At 41.2% G+C, this 20203-nt stretch overlaps 1 protein-coding gene across 7 annotated transcripts in view; it reads left to right on the top strand.

Annotated features, from left to right (window-relative positions):
- The window catches only part of MAST4 (microtubule associated serine/threonine kinase family member 4), a 1854902-nt gene that overhangs the window by 1672533 nt on the left and 162166 nt on the right, over positions 1–20203 (top strand). For all 7 annotated transcript variants that reach the window (XM_086960700.1, XM_086960701.1, XM_086960706.1 and 4 more), the window contains one exon: positions 18394–18479. In XM_086960700.1, the coding sequence (XP_086816826.1) occupies positions 18394–18479 (86 nt within the window). The remainder of the gene's footprint in view (positions 1–18393; positions 18480–20203) is intronic.

The following is a 20203-nucleotide window of genomic DNA, read 5'->3' on the forward strand; positions in this document are numbered from 1 at the left end:
CCCTGAGGGACAGAAAGACTGTAGCACACATAATGGGGTGGGAGCCTGGCCATGGCCAAACTCCCATACTTTTACCATATATGAATATATTTTTTTTATTGTAAATATCGACATAATTTAATTATAAATTGTAAGTGTGCACCACGCTTTGTTGTTCACTTGGTGGTTGGAAATATACACACACACACACACCTCTGGTGTCTAGTGGGCTTTCTGCGTAATTTCCTCAATCCGCCCCCATGGAGGCAGAAAGACTGTTGCATGTATATTTGCGGGGGGGAGGGGGATGGCAACATTCCTTGATGGGCACCCCCACCCCATATTTTTTTATATATAAAAAGATCACTGGGCTTTCTGCCCCCTTCATGGGTTGACAAATTGGGATACTCGCCCCATCTGTCCCCCTAGAGCGTCAGGAAGAGTTTTGCATGTACATTGGGGTGGGTGCATGACCACGCCCTGGTGGGCAGCCCCTACCCCAACCCCTGTATTTGTATATATATAAAAAGAAAATCCCTGGTAACTAGTGGGATTTCTGCCCCCCCCCCCCCCACCCCCAGGCAGCAGATCAGGGGTATTTGCCCCATCTGCCTCCTGGGGGAGGGCAGCAAAATTGAAGGTTTGGAGGAGGGTTGGGGAGCACAAGCCCTTGCTTAAGGGTCTGCTCCCCCTATCCCTAGTGGCTGGTGGATGAATTCCTTCTTGGCGATCGCTCTCTTGGGGCGATCCCCAAGTGGCAATACACCAGGCAGCGATTCCATTAGAAAGGTGAGATTCTTCCCTTTCCAAAGATACCTCTCCCATAAATCAGTACTTGGGGGCTGAGATATGCCCCAAACACTGATTCAGTGAAAGTGAAACAAGCTGTTTGGCTCCTTTTCCTTCGCTTTTGTAATGTAGTGCCTTGAGCGTGCCCTGCATGCTGATCATCATTACAAACAAAGAAAAAAGCTCTGGCTGCTCGGGGAGCTCTTCCTGAGCAGCCCGAGCCTTATGGGGGTTGGGGGGGAAGAAACCCTGTGGTGCAGAGCACCAGAGGGACCTTTCTAACACTCCCCAGTATCGGCCAATGGATGACAGATGCACTGGGGAGGGAGTGTGGCACTTGTCTATTGGCCGACAGCCACGCTTCAGGGGCTAAAAGCTCTGGAAATTAAATGTTCTGCTAGTCACTTTAAGAAATTCCTTGTGTTAATGTCTCCCCTGTTCCTCCTATTCCCCCTTGCTTTCTTTCTGATCACTGCCCTTCTACCTGGTGAGGATGTGATCCACGCTTAATGTGACAAATGCATTTGGCTTTGCCAGTGCTTGTTGAATCATGCCGCCAGCATTGACAAAGCATTGTTCAGGCAGCTACGTGGGAAAAGAAACCGTGCAAAGAAAGCCGAGTAGTCACATTTGCATGACTGACATCTTGTATTAATTTATTATAAACTTAAAAAAATGAAAAGATGGCCTCTGTGAATGCGCACATAATTTGGTGGTCGTGTTTTATTTTTTCTTAAAACATAAGAAAAGCCATTACAAGATAGCAATTTGTACGTGTGTTCCCACTATGCAACCAAATGGAAGCTATGTTTAAATTGGGAAAAATCATAACTGGTTGATGGCAGCACATGCCCCAATGAGCTCAGTGGCTATTGGTGGACAGAATCCGCGGTCTCACATGTTTTCTTTACCACTGCTAGTTTCTTATTTTATCTTCATGCTAACTTGGACTAGCTAGAACTATTAATTAACTACTCTACCTATTTCTCATTCTTTCTAAACTCTTCAGCGTGCAGTCTCTGTTGACTTCTGGAATTCTGCATAAAGGAGATCACAGTATACTACATGAAACTTCTCTAATTCTTCACCTAAAACAAAGATGTCTCAAATATTGAAGAAATAGCAATAGCGACAGGGCCAATCACTATGCTGGACATTACTCATAGAACTGTATTTAAGTACTTGAATAATCAGTGGTATTATTACTCAACTTAATAGTACTTATTTTATGATTAGTAAAAGGATGAAAAAGTAAATTAGGCCTGCCACGGTTCAATCTGTCATGATTAGTTATTGGTGCTGTATAGCAAAATGCCACATATGTTCCTTTTCTCAATGGTGATTCCTGATGTTTCTGGACTCTATTCATGGCTCCTGTTAGGACTCTGTGCAAGGTAATAGTGCTATTCAGGCAGTGCCCTCATGAAACTTGAGTGGGTCCCTCTGCAAAGTGCATGGAGGAAGCCATCTAAGCTCTGGACCCAGTCAGGAGCTCTTGGCCCGCCCGCGCACAGTGCCAGAGGAGGCTACACCTCTACCACAGGAGCTGCAGTGGCTAGTGTTACACCACCATATTCAGGGCCATAGTGTGTGTGCTAAATCCTAAAATGCTATTGGTAAAAATGGTTTACTGAGTTGGTCCATTTAGGATTCCTAGAAAACCATGGTAGATGGCACTGAAATTGCACCACTGGAATGTAAGTGTGAAATGTGGGCTCGCTGGAATGTATGTAACCACCCACATATATGCCAACAATGTATGGCTGCCCAGAGCATCACTGGGCTCTAGCTGGCCTGCAGTTTGAAAGCATTGCATGGATAATTTAAAGGGAAAAATACCTTTGCCATGTAGGAGAACATATTTTTATCTTTTAATACGTCTACCCTTAAGTGCGGCTTGTACGTTCACCAGTCATGGTGATATATACTGTTGTTCTGTGAATAAAGAAATCCATCTTGCTGTACCTGGTTGGTCCGTCTCCTTCTATGCTGGCGTAGCGTGCTGCTGGGGCTATGCAAGGCGAAACTGCAAGGAGTTAATTCTCATATATATATATATATATATATATATATATATATATATATATATATATATATATATATATATATATATATATATATATATATATATATATATATATATATATATATATATATATATATCTTTGCTGATCTCCCTGGTCAGGTGTTCCACCTCGGTGACCACACGCAGCAGCGTCCATTGCTTCCCTCCTCATGGACTGTGCTGCATTGTAGGATTTGGCCCCCCTGATTGATTCCACCCTTTGCCTTCTGGTGCAGTGAGTGTGGACTGTTTGCCACATATTGGTCTGGGTAGTCTCCAGTGGCAGCCTCCCCAGTGCAACTGTGGATTTCCTGGGGCTGCTTCCTGCACACTAATCTGACAATTACTGCCTGTGAGCCATTTCTAGCAACACAGCGCTGTTGTGCTGTCTGAGCTCGACCTGTAATTCATAGGTGTAACTTTCCCTCTCTTGCTGTCCTGGGTAAATCTGATACTGCTTTTTTGGAGGCCTAGTGTAAACTAGGTCTGAACCGGGAGCTCTCACTATTGTGTCCCTAGGGTTTCAGAGTGTGTTTATACAGTTAATAAAGTTCAAATCAATAATAATTCAATGGACTCATTCAACAAATTTTTAAGGTTTAAAGGCTTATTTAGTAAGCATTGTTTCAATACCTTATTTTAGAAATATTGACAAAAATAACATGGGTTCAAATATCCATAAAGTAATTCAATTGTTATCCACAACAAATACAGTAAACAAAATTACACATTTCCCAATGCATTTCGGGTCTAACTTCAGTCCGATTTCAGGCACTGTTTGGTGCTCCTAACAGTCCTTAAATGGCTGGGCTGAAGTGCTTGACACTGTTTACAGAACTTATTGCTACTTTTTGAAATTCCCCTGAAGAAGGGTCGAGTTAGACCCGAAATGCATTGGGAAATGTGTAATTTTGTTTACTGTATTTGTTGTGGATAACAATTGAATTACTTTATGGATATTTGAACCCATGTTATTTTTGTCAATATTTCTGAAATAAGGTATTGAAACAATGCTTACTAAATAAGCCTTTAAACCTTAAAAATTTGTTGAATGAGTCCATTGAATTATTATTGATTTGAACTTTATTAACTGTATAAACACACTCTGAAACCCTAGGGACACAATAGTGAGAGCTCCCGGTTCAGACCTAGTTTACACTAGGCCTCCAATAAAGCAGTTTTACAACAGTTGTGGGCACAACTGACCTACTGGGAAGCTCCCAAAACATAAACAAGAAATTGTTTAAAATTGATCAACATTAGTTAAAATTGCAGGAGGACTGGGGGGACCGCTGTCCCACCGGAGGACACTAATTTGCTGTTGATGTTCAATGAGGCGCAGGAAAGTCCCCTGTCCATAGAGGGTAAATTGACCCATTGACAGCTCAACTGAACAGATTTCAGGAACGTGTCAACAAGCAAAATACCAGGCTTGTGCAAGCAGAGTCTCACATTTCAGATCTAGAAGATGTGCAAAAGGGTCTGAATCGTGATCTGACATTAGCTATGAGCGAACATAAAACTATCAAAGCAAAAAACAAAGATCTTGAAGAGAAAGCCAGTCACAATAATATTCAGATTGTAGGGCTTCCCGATGCGGCTACAAATACTAATATGGAGGCCTGTGTCGAGAGACTGTTGGATACTTGGTTTGGGTGAAACAGATTGTCCAGTGCCTTCATTGTTAGAAGAACTCATCACAACCTGGCACCAAGCCCAAAGCCTGGTCAGAAGCTGCAGCCCATTGTCGCATGGTTTTTTATCTATGGGGACAGAGACCTCATACTACGCCTTAACAGGGACACACCGAATCTATGTTTGAGGGCTTCAAAATCGCTATCTACTCATATTTCACTCCTGTGGTTCAAAAAGCTAGGCTCTTCTTCATAGAGGTAGAAAAGTTCTTTTGGTGCTGAGCGGTGAATTACTCCATGCTGGTTCCGGTCAAGATGAGACTCGAACACAGGAAAAAACCCACTTGTTTTTCAACCAGTCTCTGCCAGGGAGTTTGTGGATCCAGTCTGGCCTCCTACCGGTGGGTGAGAGTATGTGTATTCCCCACCCTTAGTGACAATGAATAGATGGCTTTACGGCTTCAACATACAGGCTGTTGATCACGGGCTTGTTACGCTTGAAGCAGAGTGCTACCATTCATTCAATGGTTTCTTTATCTGTTTGATTATGTTTTGTTACCATGTTCTTCTATACATCATTAGGTAGAAGGTATGGCAATTCATAGGCAGGCACCATGGTAGTTACATTGTTTTGTCATGTTCTGACCCCACCCCGTGTTGTAGTTACAATCATTTTCTAAACTGAAGGGTGAAGGGATTTTGCTAACATTTGGGGTTGGCTTGGGAGGTTGAGGGTTGGTGAAGGGTTTCAACTGTTTGTTTTCAATTTCACAGCCAGTGGTGAGCTCATTAGCAATACACTCTTAGCCCATTATGCTAACTGTGCTTTACAAGGCACCACTACACATATATTTATTACCATGGCTTAGTATGTGGGCCTAGATAGTTAACTTGGAACTTCTGAGGGCTGAATAACCACTGATAAGCCCAGCTAGTCCCGGCACATTTGGATCAACATAAGATTGGCATAGTTCTGCTCTAGGAGACTCATTGATCTCCTTCCTATGTGCCATCCCACCGTTGCTGCATCCTGGGGATCACTCCTCTATTATTTCTCATATCCACCAATTTATGGAGGGTGGTCAAACTCATTAGAAGGACGATTAACTTTACACTGGTGTAACGCATGTCAGACTCATTGGGTAGGGTGCCAGTGATGGCAGGCGAACTGGACGTTCGGAGCTTGTTGTTAGCTAACCTATATGCCCCCCAATATCGATGATGCAGACTTTTTTGACGCCACTTTACAATTGTGTGCTAAATACGGTGATTTGCCGATGGTATGGGGAGGATTTTAACCTCCGCTTTTCCACTGCGTCCAACACATCATCTGGGGTAGCGCAACCTCCTTCCAGAGCTGCTCAAACACTGACACATATTATGCAGCTCTGGGATCTGTTTAATGCATACAGAGAGCTCTACCCCACGCTAATTGACCACATAGTTACTCCCTGGGCCAAGATAAGTTGTCCCAACTAGACATGTGGCTCCTCTTCATAGTACAGAGACGAAGGTTCTGGACCTGGTGTGAGTGAGGAGGTTTGGTGAGGGTGATGGACTGGGTAAAACACTTGCCTGGCTTACCAGACACGAAACTGGGTTTGTACCCGTTACCACACTTAAGTGTGGTACTTAAGGGATCCCACCCGACCCATTTCTCATTTTAAATGCATTTAAACAATACTATGAACACCTCTATACATTGAGGTACAGTGGGCATGTGTGTGCGATGCTATGGTATTTAGATCAGTTTGTACTAGCGTGGCTTGATGATGAAATGAGGGAGATTTTAAACTCTCCTATAACATTAGAGGACGTCCAACTAGCAATTAAAAGCTTGTCCCCGGGTGGTGATGGCCTCCCTTCTGAGCTTTATAAAGAATATGTGGATATCCTGGCCTTCAGGTTGTTAGAGGTCTACAATGCGGCAATCTGAATGGGAAGCCTTCCCAGCTCCACTATAGAGGCCATTATAATGGTTGTTCAGAAACCTAATAAAGACCATACAGAATGCTCTTCATATAGGCCACTATTGCTTCTAAATACGGCTATAAGATATTTGCTAAATTCCTTGCACAACATCTTCAACCCTTGGTGCAATTTTTGGTACTGCTAGATCAGTTGGGGTTTCTACTACAATGCTCTATGGCGTATAATCTCAGAACGTTAATAGTTATACTCCCAAGAGTTGATCCCCATCTTACAGTGGTTGCAGTTCTGCTGGACACTGAAAAAGCTTTTATTCCCTGGATTGACCCTTTCATTCGAATGCACTGCACAAACAGGGTCTAGGTTATTTCTTTCCTTGATTCAATTGTCGTATACCTATTGAAAATGGTGAGTTTGTGTGAATCAATCGTATTCTCATTTATTTGATATTACCTGAGGCCCACATCAGGGATGTCCACTCTTCCCTTTTAGTTTTTGCTCCTTCTAATGAACCATTAGCCTACTTGGTAAGGGCATTGCATTCACAGTATTTGATTAGAGATGAATATCGCAATCTTACTTCAATATTCTGCATGTTTTTGTCACACAGACCCTTGCAGTATTCCCAGCATTATCTTTACTTACTAGGACAATATTAATGTTCTATATGACCCACTGCCCGACCACTGTATTTCAGTAAAACAAGTGTAGCAAATATTAGATTTACATTAAAAAAAGTATAAAGACTGTTTTATAAAAATAATGTTGGTTATTTAGAAATGTTGGACTCAGACAGATGAGGTTTAAATGTACGTGTTTGCGGTTGGATGGCACAGTAATGGAGTGAAACTGAACTATGGAATACCTGAAAGAGGGTGTGAAAAGTCGGGCAGAGGATTCACTATGCCCCTTTAGAGATGCTGCTGCTGCAACACATTCGCCAAATGTAGAAGCAGTTTCTAAGAGACTTACCCCAAGATGCATCAAGAACCCAGTTTGCTATTCCTTATTAGCGAAAAATAATGATTAGCTAATAAGGAATAGCAAAATGCTATGCATGAAGAAATCACTGAAAAAATAGTGATTTCTTAAAATTTCTTATTTGCGATCGTAAATTGTGAGTCGCAATTAAGGAATACCTCCCCATTCATTCCTATAGGCCCATAGGAATGAATGGGAAGACAATCTCAATTTGCGAATCTCAATTAGAGAATCGCAAATTGAGATTGCAATTTCAAGGGTGTCAGGGTGTCAAAAGGACACCCTGTTGCACCCCCGAAATCTGTATATGGGTACATCTTGCGCACACACATGCCCTAAGGGCATATTTGTGTGTAAAATGGAACATTGAAAAATGCACTTTAGTGCATTTTTCAAAGTTTTTGCAAATTACCATGAAGTTCAACTTCATGGTAATTTGCCCCTATTAGCGAAATCGTTATTTTTTTTTTAACTTTAATGCATTGCGTTTAAGGAATCCAATTTGAGATTCCTTAAATGCAAGTGATCGCAATTTTGCGATTTTTGCATTTGGGATGATGCATCCCAAATGCAAAAATACCGGTCGCAAAGGGGCAGATTCTGAGAATCTGCCCCTTTGCGAGCGGATTTTACCTTGATGCATCTATCCCTTATTTCTTTTCTTTTTTCAGTAGCTTTGATCACAAGACAAACACATTTCTTCTTTGTACAGAATTTACTCTTCCAGAGCTACTTATAAGATTGCTGCTCTTAAACGCCCCCACCCTTAGGCACTTGGAATACCAAAGAACAGGGCATAGTTGTGTCAAATGTCCTCAAATGATAGCCCTTTTCTTTATTCATTGATTCTCCAGATCTAGGTCAACGAGTGCTGACTCAGCAAGGCTTGAATTTCAGTCCCAGCAAAACAGCTCCAATTCAAATTGCTCAAGAGCATGAAAACTCCACAGCCATATTTTTTTTTCTTCCAGTGGTTAACAAAAGCATTATAGGCCGAAACTTGGATATGAAATCCATGCGATGGATAATCCCTCTTGTACTTTTTGCACGCCACTATCTATTTAGCTATTTTATGTAGCTCGTCGCCTCCCTTCCTACAGTACATACAATGGCCTACTACCTGCACAAACATACTTCGACAATGTCTGATGATAAATGGCTGTTTACAGTTTCTGAACACTCTTCTTCTGAAAAATATTGCTAAGTGTTTTTTATCTGGAGGGAAAGGGACTTAAGTGAACCACTTCAGGTTTGTTGCTGCCCTCTTCATTGCTTGCTTTTATATTACTCTCCATCTGCTTGTGTAATGTTCTTCCACTCAAGGCCTGACTGACCTTTGCTCTGCGCGGTTCGCGTTCCGTCTGGTCTTTCCTGTTTGCCTGCGCGGTTTTCCCCTGTCCGTCAGTTTTGGCCACAGCCATATAGATTCAGCACATTGGGATCATGTTTTACTCATTTCATTTTTATTAATATTGTGTTCTTTCCTACTGTGCAGGAGGAGAGGTTGTATAGACTTACCTAAGTAGGGCATCAACCAGTTAGGGCGTGTGCGGTGTCAGTTTCAGTGGGCGGGTGCAGCTGCACTGCAGTAAACATGTTTCCGGTCTAGGAACCTCAAAGATCACAGATTTCATGCCACTCCCTTGTTTGTCTGTCATCAGCCTCTGCAAGGCCTGCAGATCTGTTGGACGATAGGCAAACATTTAAAGACTGCATGCTCAGTGGCAGTTTCTGCAAGTTAATTATATTAGAAATCCTAGCCCTTCATAAGCTAATATATGCATTGATATTTCTCTAACTAATCCATTATGAATTGTTACAAGCACCAGCCTGGATTCCGGGCCTTAGGAAAAAAGATACTTAAATGTATTACTACAACAGGCACCGACTCAACCCGTGTAAGTAATCCTACTATGTCTTTGAAATGAAAAGCGAGGGATTTGCAGGGTCCCCACTGAGACCAAAAGAGCATAAACCAGAGATGAGAGATTTCAAACTTGATCCAGCAAATCTTATGCATCGCAAAGCTCCATCGGGTGTTCATTCGAGAGTGACATTTGGAAGGTTTGTCTAGGTATAACTGACTGTCTGTCCGTGGGAGAAAAGATAAACTCCTACCTTTGTAAGAGAAAAAAGATATGCAGTGAAGCTCTTGGTATCTTTGTCGTTTATCTCTCAGACATGTGTTTCCTGGTAAGTAATAGCTAGTGTGTAGACATACCGGGCTGAACTGGACTCTCTTGCAGACATCGACACGTAGTCCTGGATCTCCATCGGAAACCCATGGTTGTTAAACACACAAAGTAGCAATTTTTAAATAAAGATGTAAACATTTGAAAATATAAAACAGATAACCAGAGGCCCAAAATCTTTCAACAAAGTGGAAAAAAGAGATAAACAATAAATATATAACACGTGTAATAAATCACTATGTGCGCCTTGCGGCTTTGCTGAGTGCTCTCTCTCTCTCTCTCTTTTTCCTTGTCCATCAGGTTTTCTCTCTCTCCCTTCCCGACCTAGATCCCAACTCCCCATTCCTGCTCTTTCATTTCTCTAGTTTTCAATATTCCTTTCTCTCTTACTCTTTCTCGCTGGCTTTACTTTTCTGTCCACCTCTGTTACCGTCTGCAATGACTAGATTGGTGGATGGTATGGTTCGGCTAAGTTCTATGAAAGAATTGTTCAACGTCATTGCTTCCCTGTTGGTAGTTTTCTCTTTCTTCTGATTTCATAGGCGCAGATAAACCTTCTCCAGCTCCCCCTTGCCCCCCCCCAGCAGCATCTCTCAGCCTCTTCTGCTGCCTATGTAGCTCCTCCCATCTTCCACGCCTCCTTTGTGCTTCCATTGGACAGTATACTCCAGGATGCCTTACAATGTGTTCTCCTTTCTTCCATTTATTTTGCATATTTCTGGTCCCTTATAACTACAGAGCCACATGCTGAGTAATATATTTGATAAAAATTATATAATGGTAATAAATAACAGTTGTATGCACGGAGTACATTTTTTCTGTCATAAAAATAATTTGAAAACTAGTTACCAGCATGTAGACCACAGAAGGCACTCGCAGCACCTCTTTCCTCATTTCAAACTGTATTCATAATTAGTCCACTGTATGGCAATATTATACATGCAGCTCTCCATCCCTGTTGCATCTAGATGAGTTAAGGTATCGTGGATGACTTTTTTCTCATACATTACAAGATAAATGCCAGTCTCGTAAACTTAAACATAAATGATCTCTTATTTTTGTATCCCACAATGGTGGTTGTAATTTTTTTATCAGATTCTGTTATGTAATTTTCCTTGAAAGTCCAAATCTGTATTCAGGTTTGGGTTACCTTTCTGAATTTTGGGACTTAAGAGATTTGGATATGCAGGCATCTGAGTCAGTTCAAGTTAATGCGCCCTTTTAAACTGGATTCCTGGCATTACTTTGCACATTTGTTAGTGGTATTACTACTATCATCTCACTGTTTTCAAGAAGGGACCCTCTCTTTGCTTCTTACATATTCTAGGAAGATACCTGCAGAAGATACTGTAATGCCTATGAAGTGGTCTGGGTTAACACGATTAGTGGCTGGAACTGGATAATGCTTCAAACACAAACCTGTCCTCCATTAGGTTACTCTTTTGCCTATATGGGCTATGTTCTGAAAGTATTCTAGTGCCACAAAATCCTTTCCGGCAACTGGGATTACATCGTTCTACTATAAAAGTGGGAGTTTAACATTTAGATGTTAGGTTTTGAACACCAACATGATGGGTTTCCTTTTAATGCTACAATGTGTGTATATATATATATCGATATATAAAACCCCAAAAGTCTCTCGTTCCGGAGCCCCAGACCATACAGGGCGTCTTCAAAGAAATGGGCACAGAGCAGCCCATCAATTACACTTGCTGTGCAGAAACAAACATATTGAAGCCCACTACTGCAGTTGAAATTGCTTGCATGGCCGAGCAACGCCAGCTTCCGTTTCCTAACGTTTCGGCTTTCATAACCTTGCTCACAGGTGGAAGATGACGCAGGCATGAGCTCAGGTGTTGTTAAAAGATTTAATTCACGTGACTGGGTTAAAAAACTTCAAGTCCCATAGTGCAATGCGCATTTTGTAAATGTACGAACTGGAAGTCCTCGCATTTCAAACCATTTGGAAAGTTCTTTTTGGTGCATGCACTGATGTTAGTCTTAGAATACTGTATAATGACAGTCAGGTGAGTAGATACAAAGCCGTAGTTTGGTTCTTGCTACTACTGGCGACCAGAAGCATAATCAGACTGCAGTACGATTGTAGCAGGACGTCAGCCTGCCACAAATCCCTTCCTCACGCATTACTTCGTTTCACTATTTAGCATATCCTTTGTAGGTCTGGTGCGCAAATGGATCAGGCTCCCCCATAAACATAAAACACCAAAAGTCTCTCTTTCCGGAGCCCCAAACTCCTGTGGATATATATACATACATATATATATATATATTTCTTTTACCTTTGGAGAGATACATGGAGTCCATGGATGAACAGATGAGGTCAATAAAAGTATTCTTCAATCATTACTCTCATGGTTTTGGCTGGCTTAATTCCTCCTCACTGTCAGAACATTTTCAGAATTTAAGCTATTTATTTATCTTTAACATCGGAGTTGCCAGCCTTACACCGAGTTGCCCCTGGGCTCTTCTTGAATCCACTTGAAGGTGCTAAAATTAGTTTTTTTAGATTTATTTACTTACTGTTTTCACGATTCTTTTAATATGTTATATTTTCCAAGTAGGTAAATATACATTTAAACACAGTACAAAGCAGCTTGCTCCTTTGACCAGGAGGGGCTGGACTACATTGTCACTTTAACATTAACCGTTCTATTTTGCATCCAGTGCCTTCTTCTGTACTTGCTTAGAGCAGGCTACCTCTCCAAATGATGAAGGGCGGTTCCGTGTGGTGACTGATGGGCATCCTTACCTGACCACTTTGTGGGTTTTGGTGTAGGGGTGACCTTAGATTATACACTAGGCATGGTGATTTAGTTTCCTGTTAGTTCATATTTGGCGTTCTCCTCTTTCTCTTCAGACCCTCTGATATTTTTTGTAGTTTACCTCTCCACTCACTGCATGCATCTGGCTACATGGGGGGCTATTTAGTGGAAGCGAGGTTGCGGTGAAAGACACGTCCACACCTGGAGTGCTCCCAGTACCAGGAACTCTGGTCCAATTAATAACCAAATGCTACACCATGTTCATATACTCTTCTGAGTCTTTTTAGTATGTGGCTAACACCATCTACTCACCTTTGGTTCCAATCTCTTGTTGGGTGTTTCCAAATTGCTCACTCACAGACAGGTCCTTCCCTGTTAGCATTACTTGCACATCAAGAGACCTTTAAAACATTCTCCTCACCCTGTTGCTTTCTCACTATTTGCCGTTGCTTACTTAAGCACCTAGGCCGACATCTATGAATTTGTCCTAGCTAATGAATCAGATTTTCTCTTTCTAAGCCTTTACTTAAAGAGTCCTCTGCTTCTGAAATGTCACTGGCTACCTCTGACTACCCCCCCAAGTTATACAATCACTTGATTGAAGTGGCAACACAAACAGAGAGCTAGCGGTCACTATTATTTATAAAAACTTATCTGTAACATTCTTGAATCCTCTGTTCGAAATAATGCTAAATGTCTACATTCCTGCTTAACATCAGCCCCACCTTTTCCTTTTCTGGGGCCCTCAACTACCATCCACCAGTACCAAGTACCAGTTTTGGTGCAACCTTGGCAGAATACTCGTCACCTTATATCCTCAGAATGACCAGCATTACTGCACTCTGCTCCACGCCGCCACAAGCGGGAGCACTTCAGCCCTTTAACCTTCAGCTGGATTTAGTCTGTCATTTACTGATGAACTGCACGTTTAGCTTTTTACTGCTTTCGCAACCTATGCCGGCGTATGGCATTTTAGTCTTTAGTGTTTTTTTAGCTCATCATGATGATTTGAAATTATTTTAATTTTTTCTTTCCTCTCTTTCTCCACTTCTCGATGTAACTAACGTATTGGGTAAGTTTCTTTTTATTACTCATCACTGCACTCGGGAATCACAATTTTCATTTAGAAAAAAATGATTCCAAGTCTTTTATCTGTTAACCCCTTCGATGCTGATGACGAGCTCAGCTCGTCATCAGCTACTGCGCTCGTATGCTGATGACAAGCTGAGCTCGTCATGTAACGCGGGTTTTCGAAAAACCCAGCACACAGCGGTAAAACCGCTAGCGCGCAAGGGGTTAAACTCACTAACAGTTCTTGGTCTTCAGCAAAATGTATTGTACCACACATCAGGCTGGACACATTTCTGACCTAATGTCAGTAACTAGTAGTCTCTCACTGTGTTTCAGTCTACGCCCATGGTATGGATGGACTATTATGTTGTTCATTTCTACATTCTCCTATATCACCTTTAAATAAACCTAACCGTATTAGTAAGTCTCCAACCCCTTGCCCATGTTCGAAACTTTACCATTGCAACAGCAGCTTTGTATGCGGCATCTCTTAACCTTTCATAAGACAATAATTGAACCGCAACTGATATTGACTCTTGGTTATCCTCCACCATAGATGGCATTGCTCCTTTAAAGAGATTGCAGGCCCTGACACAAACCCACACTGCTTCATAGTTTACTGCCAAACATTGCAAGGCAAAACACCACTGCCAGGCTCTTGAAACATCATGGCGAAAGGCTTAGCACCCCATGGCCAAAATAACATAAGGCGCAGCAATTAAACAATAGAAGGGACTTATTCGCAATTCTCACACATCTTTTTGTCCCACTAAAATTAAAGCTGCTCAATACTCATCCAAAGAAATGTTTGCAATAGTGAAAAATTTATTTTCACCTAAGGCATGTAAAAATAACCCCCACTCCCTTCTCTTCAAATTGTGTCACAACCTGGTTGAAATATCCTTTAGATAAGTTTGCTAATATCCAAACAATTTTTACTGAAAAAAGACCTGACTGTGGACAGTTCTAATCAGACTTGGCTGTCCCGCATTGGTGCCTTATTTCTCGAATTTGAGCTACTCTATACAGATTCCATTGACATTTTCAAACACACATTTTAAAAACCAACTTCACTAACAGATGTATTTTTAAATTCTGAGCACAGGGAGCACAAACTTCAAATCTCGATCTCTTCCCAATTGGAGTATACACTTATAAAATGTTACAAGGCAGCTCCAATGATAACCTATGGGAAAGACAGGCCTTGCAACAGTGAAAAATTAAATTGGCAGTATTTCACTATCAGGACATGTATAACACACCAGCACATGTCCTACCTTTCACACATACTGCACCCTGCCCATGGGCCTACCTTGGGCCTACCTTAGGGGTGCCTTGCACATAGAAAAAGTATAGGTTAAGACCTGGCAAGTAAGTGGACTTGCCAGGTCGACCTGGCAGGTTAAACCTGCACTCAGAAACTGCGAAGGCAGGCCTGAGGCACGTTTACAGGGCTACTTATGTGGATGGCACAAATGGTGTTGCAGGCCCACTAGTAGCATTTGATTTACCGGCCCTGGGCACCCATAGTGCACTTTACTAGGGACTTAAAAACAAATTAAATATGCCCATCATGTATAACCAATCATAATCACAATTTACAATGGGAGCACTCACACTTTAGCACCGACCAGCAGAGGTAAAGTGCCCAGAGTATATAAACCAGCAAAAATGAAGTCCAGCGCACCATCAAAAATACAGGAGGTAGAGGCAAAAAGACCGGGTAAACCATGCCAAGGATGCGAGGTACAACATCCCAAAGCTTCTCTCTTTCTCCTGTTAAATCCAAAGCCTCTTCTATTGTACACAGTATTCCTCAACAATTAACTTTAAGTCTAACAAACTTTAACATTTACATTATCCCTCTTTTTACTCAGATTTCATCATTCAGTTTCAAAATCATGTTGTCAGTTGGTGACACTGATATTGTGAAAACATTATCTAACAGGGCTACTTTTGTCCCGTAATGCTTTTGGAAGTTCATGACGAACATTGCTACTTGGATGAGTTCCAACTGTATAAAGCTTAATAGAAGCAAAATTAACATTTTACTATTTGTAAATCAATCTCCCATTTGGTCATCTGCTTTTTGGACACCTGGCCTAGAGATACCACTGCTTCTGTTGAATCTGCAAGGAACCTGGGTATTCTCTTTGATTATCTCACCTTTGGATCTCATATTTTCTAACTTGCAACCAACTGTTTCAAGATCCCAATGCATGCTAAAGAAAATATTTCCATACCTTCCTGCCTCCTTCATGAAAGCTGTTTCCCTCTTATTATATCTTTACTTGAGTGTGGCACCGCTATAGCCCTCTATCTCTATGGTTATTTCATCCATCACTTACAGTGCAAAACATAGCTGCCTATTGGATGCTTGATTTACCTATGTGCTGATCCATATTGGTGCATCTTAAATGCCATCATTGGCTCCCAATCTGCTAATGATCCGTCTTCAAAGTGTTACTCTTGATTTACAGGGCTATCAAAAAACTCTGGTCCAATATACCTTAAGCATAAATTTCACAGATTCTTGCTCACACTCTGTGATCATCCAATCTCAGCGGATTCAAGTTTCTCACATAGGATGCAGTCACTCGGAAGGTCATTACTTTCCCTTCCTGGTGGTCAAATGCCGAAATAACCTCCCTCCAGAAATGTGCAATGCTCCTGCTAACACCACCTTGGGAAATGACTGAAAACCTGGCTCTTTTCTTAATCCTAATCTGCCTAATTGATTCTGACCATGTCAGTGCCATGAGACTGTTTTCTGTGCAACAGTGAGCTTCACAAATGTATTGCATTTAATTTCTATACTCCAATCCAGAAGAGACAATCGTTTGAGTTCTTCTCTACTATAGACATTTTTACTCTTTGAGCAAAGAATATGTTTATCCTGAGACTTGGAATCCATGTATGAACAGAAGGTGACAAATCATTACTGAGGATTTTTTTGTTGTTGCCCACGCTTGTGTTTGCTAAGCTTTGTGATGCAACCAGTGCCATCCTCAGTGCAACAGTCAGATAGATCTTTCGCCATAAAGTTGTTACAGAGAAGTTATTCCAATGAACAGTGATCATTGGTCCCTACCAGTGGCCAAGCACTTTTCTAAATAATTCTTTAGTAGGCAGGTACAAGTATACATATTTAAGGCAAATACACGTATTTGCCTTAAATATGTATAACAGTCATATCTCATCTACAGACATCGTTCTTAAATAAACTGTGACTTTTGGTGACTGTTGTCCATTAATACCATTTGCTCTAGTCTTTTGTGTGGCAATAAACTAAATGTTGCAGGCATGCATGCTTTCATCTCTGAGGCTCAGTCATATAGCATACTGTACTGCAAAGGGTTCCCATGATGTTCTCTGGTGAGTAAGGCCTCATTTCCATTACTAGATTCTGAATGTAAATAAGTGAGTTATTTCCAATTATGGAGCATCTTACCAAAGCATAAGCTAATAATTAAATCCTATGGGACAAAAGGGAGGATATAACTACAGTCTGCTTAAATTTCCCGGATGATGTCTGTCTTCAGGTATCTGTGTGGTATGTTGAATTCTGCCCTGAATTCATGATTGCTCTTTGGAAGAAAGCATCCTATCAATTACACATTTTGTTCCTTGACCGTGAAGAACAGAATCAGATTGGCAGCATGAAACGTGCCTTTCCAGAAGTGTGTCACTGCTTGGTTATTGTGTCACATGATTTATGGATGTTTCCTAACTTGGTTTCTGCTAAGACACACTTAAATATTTTATCTCACACCAGACCCACATCACAGCTCCTTGCTTCCTCTGTCAGGTGTGCCTTGTTTCTTCCATTCTATATGTTCTTGTCTGACCAGACTATTACTGTGGGTCCAGAAGAAGGGTTTAAATCTGCTTGTTTTAGTTTTAAAAAATAATACCCTTCCTTATGCTTGAATAAGAGGGTTGAGCACTATTGTCCAAGGGCGTTCCTTCACCAAACCGTATGGGAAGTGAAAATGCTGAGAATTATTGCAGCTGGTGCACCGTTTTGCAGATCTCTCAGTAAGCCGCAATTGGGAGACCCTGAAAGAGAACAAGGCTGTATCTCTAGTCTGGGCAGGAAGGAAGCACTAGGTAATTGACTGGTGGAAGTCCCGGGTAAATGACTGTGTCTTAACTCATCTAGTTGCTGTTCATCCTTCTTGTTAGTGACTGGTGAGAGTTTCTAATTGAGGTGTGGAGGTTTCCAAAGTGTCAGAGTTGGTTCACCAGCTGGAGAGTCAACAGAGAAGAGTTCTAAAGTGCCCTGAAGGTCCTGGCCTAGCCAGATCCACACATGTGGATGGGATCAAAGATGATCTACTTTTGGGAAGACCCCAGTCTGAATGCTTCCTGGCGGATGAATCAGACAGTTGGAGATGCATGGGTTCAGTGGTCTGGCATTATGCCAGGTCCAAGACAACAAAGGTCAGATCACCAGGGCTTCCCAAGGCAGCATGATACTTGTAATGTTTGTTTGTCTGAACCAAATGTGAGAAGATTTACTCACATGTAACATTTCACCTATTCTGGTTTCATTTTATGTATGACTTAATACATTTGCAATTGTACATTCATACTTGTAAAACAAGCTATTTTTGCACCTTAGGCCATCTTATTTTCTTACATAGTGTTGCATTATTTATTTTGGCGATTTATAAGCACAATAAAGAACAGTTATTAATCATCCACCTTAATAATGATTTAGTGAATTAGATAAGCATTGGCACATCTTGCCCTAGTTAGCTGCATGGCATAATTTAAATATTTTTGTTAACTGAGTTGCAGAAGTTATACCTACAGTTGGTGCAAGATGTATATGTTCATTTAGTAACCAGGGTTTGCTTTTCTTAAAAATGTTTTCTCGATTATGACAACTTGAACACGCTCCCAATTGCAGATGTTCTCCTTCTAACATTCATCTGATCTTGTATGTTTTTATCTTTGCTATGTAGAGCTCTAATACATCACGTAAGCTAAGAAGAAAGCCTTGTGAACTTGATTTTGAAACAATTAAATTGATCAGCAACGGAGCTTATGGGTAAGTGAAATCAAAGGACCGCATTAAAATGTTAATAATATATATTTTGTGGAACTATTTGTTATTAGTTTTCTCAAAGAGTAAGTAATTGGTGTAAAATCAGTAATGGCACCCAAAATATGGCCACTGAAACCTCATTTCACCTTCTGTATTCCAGACCATTAGCTGTACCTTTAATATGAATGTTGTTGGATTTCTCAGTGGTTATACCTTTGTACATATGTTGTATGTGTATAGCGCAAACATAGCCAAAAGATAGGGGAGCACTATACAGGGCCAAAGACAAGGATACATTCAATGAAAGATTGACCGGGTTAGTTGCACTGAGGAACTGGAGTGTTACTGCGTCGTGATGAAGTGTTCTGCATAGAGGTGTGACTTCAGATCTTTCCTTAATTGTACCAGGGTTGAATGGCCTAGATGAGCGGTAGAAGGCTGATCGAGACCCTGGTCACAGAGATGTAGGAAGTTGTTGCCTTGTGTTTTCTGTTTTGCTCTTTTAATGGGGTTCTGGCTTGAGCATGCCCAAAGCCACCATGGCATGTCAGCCAGATGCCATGGGGTACTGCTAATGATAGATTTGTGAATAATGCTGCTGGTTCTGAAGATGATGCAGGCATGTTAAGAGAGTCAGTCCTACCCTGTGGCAATCACTTTGAAACTTGTGATGTATATGGTTACAAATGATTTCTCAGTGCAAGGTGTATCCTACATTCCCTCTTCTTCATCTGAATTACCCAATACATATGTTTGTTAATACTTTAATTTGTAAGACACAATTTTATTATCGGTCTTTCATAAACCTTTGTGTTTTTAAAGTAACTGAAACGCTTCTTTGCATAGCAGGGCAGGGTTGTTTAGGTGATTTTATGCAGATTTGCATTTTTCCTTACTACTTCAATATGAATATCATTATTGTTAGGATATATGTTAGCATGAAGATAAAATGCTCTAGTTTTAGTGTGCTATCCAATTTGCTGTAGTACCCCACCATACAGAGATGTGTATCCGATCCAGAATTTTGCAAAGTCATTGATTACATAACCATGGTTAGGCGGAAGTATTGTTTTCTGTATGTTTAATATTATATTTTCATTGTATTTCCAATATTTTTTTATTTTTTACTCACCAAGTATTTGCATGGAACTCTGTTAAACAACTATCTAGACCCTCACCGTGTTGATTTCAGTTGGTGTGGACGCGCCTGGGGAGGCAGCTCCCGAACTTCCACAATACAATCACAGTGGTGCAAGCTATGATGTGGTGACAGGGGACTCGCAAAGGTACTGCGAGTGCAGTGGTGTATCTGTGTGGTTCTGATCCTAGGCAAGGCTTCTTTCTCCCCCGAGAGAGCGGCCTAAAAATATTCAGTGTAAGCCTTGCATCTTTCATCCTGTGTCTTTCATTTGTTGCTTCAAGGAACGAGGGAGATCTTCCAGTGGTGTTTGATCACTTTAGAAAATCAGCACTGTGGCAAGAATGAGCAAATCTTGGGGACCTAATGAGACATTTTATTTCCTGGGATATGGGGCACGTGCACTTGACTGTCAGCAGCTCCTTGCTTACTGGTAATCTGAGCTCCCTGGTGTAGGTTTGGGAGACCCCATTAGTTGGAGGACTTAATTGAATTGGGGTGATTTTTATTGTCTTGGCGGTACTTGACTTAGTACTTAGACCTGCTGCAAACAGATCTTTTGCCTCTTTTGTTGCCTTTCCTACATCTT

The sequence above is a fragment of the Lissotriton vulgaris genome, chromosome 3_1, assembly GCF_964263255.1.
Source record: "Lissotriton vulgaris chromosome 3_1, aLisVul1.2, whole genome shotgun sequence".
Classification (NCBI taxonomy): domain Eukaryota; kingdom Metazoa; phylum Chordata; class Amphibia; order Caudata; family Salamandridae; genus Lissotriton; species Lissotriton vulgaris.